The following is an 8,055-nucleotide window of genomic DNA, read 5'->3' as shown; positions in this document are numbered from 1 at the left end:
AAATTGTCATGACATAGTTAATCAAAGAATGAGCACTCGGGTGAGAAATGTCCCACGCATACAAAAGTATTCCATCTAGAGTACTGTACAGATCGCCACCTCATGGGGCACCAACCAACAGCAACAAAGTTCTGTTACAAATTGGAATGCTGTGATTCACTGGTGGGAGGGAGAGATAGCAGTTGCATCCCAAATGGCAACCTATTCCCTACATAACGCACTACTTTTGACCACAGCCCGATGGGCCCTGGTCAAAAGTAGTGCAGTGCATAGGTGCCATTTGGGTCGGGACACAGCCAGTGAGAGGTTGAAGTGTCAGTGAAAACAAACATGAATTCATCCGTTTCCCCAGAAGAGATGCATTTGCACTCATAACTGGCACAACTAAAACAAAGCAAAGGGAGCAACAGCAGCAATCACCCAAAATCTCAGATTCAAACAGACTTTCCTTACTTCATTCCACGAACAGAAGCATACATTTCCATTGCTCTTATAACTTTGGCCTGGCAGGGTTTACACACAATGGCCTCTCATTATGAAATGTAAGTAGTGCCTGTGAATGGCAAATATGGGGTTGTGGAGCACACAGGGGGAAAAAAAATAATACTAGAAACCAGACTACTGGCACTTGGGCTTTATGTTTTTAATGGAATTGGGCTGACAGCTCTTTTTGTGGCATTATCTAAAGAGCAGAAGGACTAAATATCATTCATGGGTACATGAGTCCTCACTTGTGTGATACTTCCACTACCCTAAAAGAGGGAGAATTGCAGACCCAGAGTTAGGCCTACTGTAGGTGAGATTGACTTTAGAACTGCAATATGGTTTACCAAATAAGCTTTTTTTGTGGGTTTCATGAGTCTGTGTTCAAGGCTTAATGAGACAGTGACTGAGGATCCAAAATGGCAGCCTTTTCCCTTTATAGTGCACTGCTTTTTACAAAAGGCCCATAGAGTGCCATTTTGGATGCATACAGTATGTATAAGGAGTTTAAAGCTGTATGAAGACACATGGCCCTGGTATTCTTGTGTTAGTCCAGTTTCCTTTCAAAGCTCCACAAAAGGACAATCTCCACAGATAAATGCAGAGCTCTTAGTTGTTCTGTATGTTACTTACTGACCATAACTACACAACTCTACTGCTGCCGACTACCCTGACCCTCTATCCCCTTCAAGCTCCAACTAAGGATACATTCTAAATGGCACCCTATTTCCTAGAGCCATAGGGTTCTGTTCAACAGTAGTGCACAATACAGGGAATACGCTTGCCATTTTGGACACACTCAAACTTAGTGAAACCCACTTCCTCAGATCATAATACTGTAATAGTTTATTAGATAATGACAGCAGGGTTTGCATGCCAGCTATAATACATTTTATTTGGCGGATGGCTTTCAGGGTACTCAAGGACATTTAAGAGGCTCAAAGTAATTTGTTACACAGTATATGATAATTATATTAGTCTTTACAACAGAGCTGCATTGATCCCACTAGGATGAGAATGTAAACACTTGTTAAATGTATCCCTGCTGCCCCTCGATACTAACTCTATTCATGGTAATGATAGGGAAAGGACTGAACTGTTTGTGTACTTCACTAAACTGTTTTAAAAATCAAGATTCAAAGAAATGAATGCATGCATGAACTAGGTTTCATTGATGTTGATCTCAGTTAAACCGAGAAATCTTACATAAAAGGAGGGTCTGAGGCATAAATATGATGTACATAAAATCAGATAGATACTAAAGATGACTATTATATCAAAATGTGCATCCCAAATGGTTACTGGGAATTCTGCAGACCCCTCAGAATTCATTGATCCTCTCCTCTGCCATATTCTGTCCTCTCCCTGGCCATGACCCCTGTTGCCTAGGAAACAGCAGGGACCTCACCATGCAAGGCAACAGGCCTGAGCTCTTTAGTGCCATCTTGTGGACAAGATGGATTTCATCCTAGGGACTGGTAAAGTGGCAACTAATCAGAATATAGTATGAGCCCTATTTGTATCTCTTGTGACAACACCCATAGGGGGAAATAGAATTCACTCAAGCAAATGTATCTGACCTCACTTTTTCCAGAAATTAAAATGCTACAATACGCATGCATTGTCCTATTCAGGACATTGTGGAATTGGTAAATAAATTGTCTTAGTTAGAAGACATTACTTTAGTTATAAAAGCAACCATAGCAATTAGGTACTGTTATAACACCTTTATTAATTTGAGCTTAAGAATATACACAAAAAATTAAATACAACTCCAAAAAATAAAAGAAATAAACAACCCCAATCCCTCAATGCTCAGAGTACCACGATTTTTTCGTTCAAGGCGATCTGTGCTTGAGTCAGATTCGATAGATAGGTCACCATCAACAGGTCCTGCAAACAGTATAAGGTATACACTTACACAAACGTCATGAGGACAAGGGACAAATACAGTATGTACAAGAGCTGTTCAACTGAATCAATTCTACAGCTCAGGGGCTGTACGTACCGAGTGTCTCAGAGTCGGGGTGCTGATTTAAGAACAGCTCCACGCAGTCCATGTAATCGTATTCATTCATTGTGATCTAAAAGCCTAAACTGATGCTAAATCAGCACTCCTACTCGGAGACACTTGATAAATACAGGCCCAAATCCAAAGGAGGCATACTCACGTTGATGTTAGAGTTGAGCATGGTCTCAAAGTCCTCTGCTGTGATCTTAGGAACCTTGTTGACCAGATCCATCAGGTAACGTCCAACACTGTTATCTGCAGTCTGTTTACCAGACTGAAACAGCCACAGAGAGAAAAGTATTTAAGAAAACTAAGCTATGTAATCGTCACTGTAAACACTACCCAGAGATGTCTATAAAATATCACGCAGCTGGCATCTACATACAGATCACTCCAACAGCAATGCAAACAGAGACTACTGACTGAGAACCCAAGCACTACGGCCCTAGTCAAAAGTAATGCACTACATAGGGAATAGGGTGCCATGTGGCATCCCCATTTATAGGCTCTGTGTATGTTCTCACCAACACATCCTCTATGTAGGTCAGTACCGTGGCCAGCATCTCCTGAACCCGGCCAGCAGCTCCGCCAACCTGGCAAAGGTCAGAGGTCAGCCCATTGGTGGTGTTCGGAGCATCTCTCGTCCTCTCGAGAAGGTCAACTGGAATATAAAGAAGACCATTATTTACCATTTATCAAGGAGTGTTACATTTTCCCCCAATGTAACATAACAAATAAACAATGTCCAAGAAAGGCACAAATTGGGACATAGAACAGTTAAATGGATAGAAAACATGGCAAAGAGAGAATATTCTTACTGCCTATCCTCTCGGTGTCGTAATACTTGTATTTCACACTCAGAGGGGTGAACATCACACCGACTGTCTTTCCCAGCACACCCATCTGGGCACTGTCAGAGGAAACAAAGCAACGGAATAATAATGATTAATTTAATGTATAAAGCAGGAACTCTCAAACTTTTTGGGGCCAGGGACCCCCTTTGTGAAAGCAAATTCATCAGGAACCCGCTCAATCAGAACAACTCAAGTGATATAAAAAATATCATAAAGGAGTTTTACTATGACTTTGTGCACTGCATTTTCTTCAAACTCATTTCCTGCAATTCTACACATTTTGTCATGGGCAGAGATGTTTTGTTGCAGCTTTAAAACTAATATCCAGCAATTTTACACATTTTGCCATGAGGACAAGAGAAAACATTGCAGTTTTAAAGCTTAAATGGGGGAATATATTTTTCACCTCAATAATTAATATATAATTGGTGGAGTACTGTGGATACCAATATCCTTGTGAGCCTCCCAGGCCCATGTTGCCCAGGGTTAAGAGCATAAAGTATTACATACAGTATGTTAAGAACTTATTGTATTTTATTACACCCTCTAAATTTATTCCAGAGATCCTTGGCCAAAATGTGTTATATCTGTCGTGGACCTCCTGCGGACCTATGAGAACTCCTGTTATAGAATACTTTTAATCGCGTAAGGAATCTTAAAGCGATAAAAAAGCAAACTAATGAAACAGCAAATGCAAACGTAGCAAACAAAAAAACAAAGATGAGGGCAGGACGTCAGAGTTTAAGAAATTCTTTGCGTCAGCAATAGCTTTTCATTGGACAAACAAGTAATAAGACTGAAGTGCGACTGGTTGAAGTGAAAGGTTGTGAGGGAAGTCACTGACCTGAGGTAGGCGCGGATGTTCATCTTGCCACTCTGCAGGGCGGTGTCCATGGTCAGGTGAATGGGGTTTGTGGCCTCTCGGCTGTAATACTCATGGATCAGCACAGAGTGTTCTGTAATCTCAAAGCCAGTGGCATACCTGATGAAGGAGAATGGTTTCACTTTAGAGCAGAGTTTTAAGTCCAGCATAGGCTTTTGGACACAACACCACATTTTCTTTTAGGGAATGTACCTATTCCATTTGATTGAATTACATTACATTGGGTCATTAATTGTTAGTACTGGCATGAGACAAAAGCTTTACTGGATGGGAGTAGGAAAACATCGGCCTACTCACCATCCGATGATGACCTCGCTGGGTGACACCCTCTTATGGAGCTCATACATGTTCTTGGCAAACTCCATGTCAACAGCAACCTGTCACCATCACAAAGACTACAGTGGCACTTCTAGTTTCACATATACCAACTTTACTCATTTCTCTGTTACAGAGATCGATAGATAGCATCAGTTTCTACTCACCTCATCTTCAGACTCATTGTGGGGGACAGAGAAACAGTTGGTGACCTCAACAGAGTGCTTGTCAATGGTACCTTAGGAACACAAGAATGCAACACGTTATCATACTATTGTGTTTATGGGGACAAATAAGTTCAACTACCTCATGTAACCTATATTACTAACAAGCTAGCAACGTTTCAACTAAAAACCATTCGTAGCCTAGAGAAGCTAAAACGTTAGAATACTTAGTAAAATCGTAAATTAAATCAGAGCTTTGGTAACTAGTTAAGTATCTATGATTGTCAAGATGTGAGATTGACAGGCACCCAACGAAGTGATGCTAGCTACATACCGCTGTAGCTACCGCTGTAGCTAGCAATTAGCTAGCGAGACATACCGCTGTAGCTAGCAATTAGCTAGCGAGACATACCGCTGTAGCTAGCAATTAGCTAGCGAGACATACCGCTGTAGCTAGCAATTAGCTAGCGAGACATACCGCTGTAGCTAGCAATTAGCTAGCGAGACATACCGCTGTAGCTAGCAATTAGCTAGCGAGACATACCGCTGTAGCTAGCAATTAGCTAGCGAGACATACCGCTGTAGCTAGCAATTAGCTAGCGAGACATACCGCTGTAGCTAGCAATTAGTTAGCGAGACATACCGCTGTAGCTAGCAACTAGCTAGCGAGACATACCGCTGTAGCTAGCAATTAGTTAGCGAGACATACCGCTGTAGCTAGCAACTAGCTAGCGAGACATGCCGGATTCACTGCGCTTCGAATACATTTTCTGTACAGCTACGTTTCGGAGTAAATTTAAAGTACCAAGCAAGGTTCCGATCACACGACTCGCTCCCTCATTTCTCCGTTCGTATGAGTCACCGATGGAGGCGAGAACAACAGGGTGAATTTTCACCACTGGTCCATACACCGACATCTTGAGAAATAAAATAAAATATTATGCTTACGGTAGTTTTATATGCAAGTATTGAAAGGCGCGTCACCTGCTGCATTGGAGTTCGCATTGCACACAGAGCCGACGCTATATTAAAAAACACTTATAATAAAAGTAGTAGACTATAATACATGTGATTAAGAATTAAATGCATCGGAAGACCAATTCATTTAGAAAAATATTATCGATTCGTTTATTTTAAATGATGTTAGGCAGTGTGGCTCTCCAGGAGAAAAACAGTTTGTTTCACGTTAAATTGATATCAATTCATTAATTTCCAAAACGTCATCCTCCACTACTGCAAGCCTATTGAAGAATAGTGGCGGTGATGACGACAGCATCCCCTCGACCGTCACGTCCATGATCTAACACCTGTACAGCTTAAGTGATTCATACAACTCTATCGGACGCGGATCGGTGGTGCTGCTTGCACTGTCTGTACCCAATGATCTGTACAGACGAACTGCCACCATCTTAAACTCTTTGAAAACAAAGTAGGAAAATACAATAATATGCTATTTGTCAATACTAAAAGGCTTTTTCTATAATTAGCCCGCTTCCCATTGAGGATAACATAAAAAAAATGTCGTTTGGTTGGGGTTGCCTTTGTTTCCTGGTGAGAGAGGAGAGACTGAACTGATGCTTCGTCGAACACCCACCCGATCATCAGAGCTGATGGTAAACATAAAAAATGGGTAGGATTGAACCTAAACGGACGATCTCCGAGGCTCACTATTGGACCATCGACTCATCTATCTGTAAGGTCCTTATAAATAAAGCGATGGGATAAAATATATTAGGATAACCTTGAAAGTAGCGCTTTAGGCATCCATTTTAACATGAAACACGATGATTATTCATATTAGAATGAAATTTGCTTGATTGCTGTTTTGTGTTCTTATAGCTATGTATTACATAATACATTAAAAGTGGCATTGTACATTTTCTGAGTAAGAATAGCCTTCTTACTCCGTGAAAATATTTCTGTAATTCATTGTGTCCCATAACAGACAGACAGACAGACAGACAGACAGACATCTATGACACACACACACACACACACAAACACACACACACACACACACACACACACACACTCCCCTCCCCCATTATATTATTACCTATTCCATAAATATAGATGATTAGACTAAAAGTAATGGGATGGGTTGAGTAGATAACGTTCAGTCAAGGACAGACATCCCAGTATGCAAAATGACGTTGAAAATACATATTTTCCAGACATTGAAGTTAGCTCATTTTAGGTTCTAAACGGAAGGTGAAAATACGCATTTTCCGGATGTTGAAAATACGTATTTTCTGGATGTTGAAATCAGGTTCATTTTTGGTTCAGAAGGAAAGTTGAAAAGACGTAATTTACAGACATTGAAAATACTTATTTTTAGGTTATTGGTTCTATGGCCAAATTTCAACTGCACACACATTCTCAATGAAGTGAACATTATAGCCCAATAAGAAGGTTTAAATCCATGATGAAAGAGGAGCCAATTGAAGATTGTAACATAAAATATGAGTTATTGCTCCCATTTGTCACATGCACTCACATGCACTTATGTTAGCTTATTCAAAAACTTTAAAACTTGCCACGATTGTGTTCAAAGGAGTCTGACCTAATGAATAAACCAACAGACCACGGACTAACAACATTCTGAGTAACGGTTAACAAAAAAATATTGCTATGACTGTGATATGTTGTTAGTTCAATGCACTGACTGTAAGTCGCTCTGGAGTGTCTGCTGAATGACCAAAATGTCAATGTGAAAACAGAAAAAGTCTGTCCTAATCATAAACATCTAGTGTTTCACAAGTTTGAACAGCACAGTACAGTACGGCACAGTTCAGTACAGTAGAGCACAGTGTGGTACAGGAAAGTAGAGTTTTATCCAGTGTAGTTGAGTACAGTACAGCAGTACAGTAGAGTTTAATTCCCATACAGTATAGTACAGTACAGTACAGTTTAGTTCAGTCGAATACATTCGACTAAAGTAGTGTACAATACAGCACATTATACCGTACTATACTCTACTATGCTCTACTGTATTGAGCACAGTAGAGTAGATGTCTATGATTGGTTTATATTTTGTCCGGTCCGGATCAAAAAATCCACGTCCATGGACTTTGAACCGCACAAAAAATATATCATTTTTAACGGTCTAACAGGATCAGGATCAAAAAAAGATGCCCAAAAGACATCGGCATTGGTCAGTACTTATGGGTTGGATATTGAGGACAATTTAGTGAGGGACATATTCTGCTCCCCAAATGGCACCCTAGTTACTATAGTGTGCACTACTTTTTACCCTGGCTCATAGGGAATAGGGTGCCATTTGGGATACAGTTAATCAGTACAGTGAAGGACAACCGTTCTGCTCAACACTAGCCCTACAGTCCC

At 40.6% G+C, this 8,055-nt stretch overlaps 2 protein-coding genes across 5 annotated transcripts in view; one reads left to right on the top strand and one right to left on the bottom strand.

Moving 5' to 3' along the window:
* Window positions 1-2,195: 2,195 nt before the first annotated feature.
* LOC106600487 (eukaryotic translation initiation factor 3 subunit F) lies at window positions 2,196-5,681 on the bottom strand. Of its 2 annotated transcripts, none has more exons than XM_014191864.2 (8): window positions 5,516-5,681; window positions 4,714-4,784; window positions 4,529-4,608; window positions 4,193-4,330; window positions 3,313-3,404; window positions 3,019-3,155; window positions 2,655-2,768; window positions 2,196-2,376 (listed from the first exon to the last, which is right to left on the bottom strand). In XM_014191864.2, the coding sequence occupies exons 1-8, from the start codon at window positions 5,625-5,627 to the stop codon at window positions 2,299-2,301; spliced, it is 822 nt and encodes a 273-aa protein (XP_014047339.1). In that variant the 5' UTR covers window positions 5,628-5,681; the 3' UTR covers window positions 2,196-2,298. The 2 variants fall into 2 exon arrangements, with proteins under 2 accessions (XP_014047339.1, XP_014047340.1); XM_014191865.3 differs by having other exon boundaries at window positions 3,046-3,155.
* A 349-nt stretch (window positions 5,682-6,030) lies between these two features.
* LOC106600485 (G protein-activated inward rectifier potassium channel 3) overlaps window positions 6,031-8,055 on the top strand; it is a 32,050-nt gene continuing 30,025 nt past the window's right edge. Inside the window, exon 1 of one of the 3 annotated variants that reach the window (XM_014191862.3) lies at window positions 6,031-6,139. The gene's annotated coding sequence lies outside the window, so the exon portion shown is untranslated. Of the gene's footprint in view, window positions 6,404-8,055 lie in introns of all 3 variants that reach the window. The other 2 variants (XM_014191861.3, XM_014191860.3) reach the window with 2 other exon arrangements.

The sequence above is a fragment of the Salmo salar genome, chromosome 03 (assembly GCF_965601325.2).
Source record: "Salmo salar chromosome 03, fSalSal1, whole genome shotgun sequence".
NCBI lineage: Eukaryota > Metazoa > Chordata > Actinopteri > Salmoniformes > Salmonidae > Salmo > Salmo salar.
The sequence above is the reverse complement of the archived record's forward strand: the minus strand, read 5'-3'. Positions and strand labels throughout refer to the sequence as shown.

Bases quoted from the DNA above. Each gene is read 5' to 3' on its own strand.
- LOC106600487 (XM_014191864.2), bottom strand. From the start codon at position 5,627: ATGTCGGTGTATGGACCAGTGGTGAAAATTCACCCTGTTGTTCTCGCC. The intron at 4,785-5,515 runs GTACTTTAAATT...TGTGTTCCTAAG, and splicing joins TGTGATCGGAACCTTGCTTG to GTACCATTGACAAGCACTCT. The intron at 3,156-3,312 runs GTAAGAATATTC...TTTATATTCCAG, and splicing joins CGACACCGAGAGGATAGGCA to TTGACCTTCTCGAGAGGACG.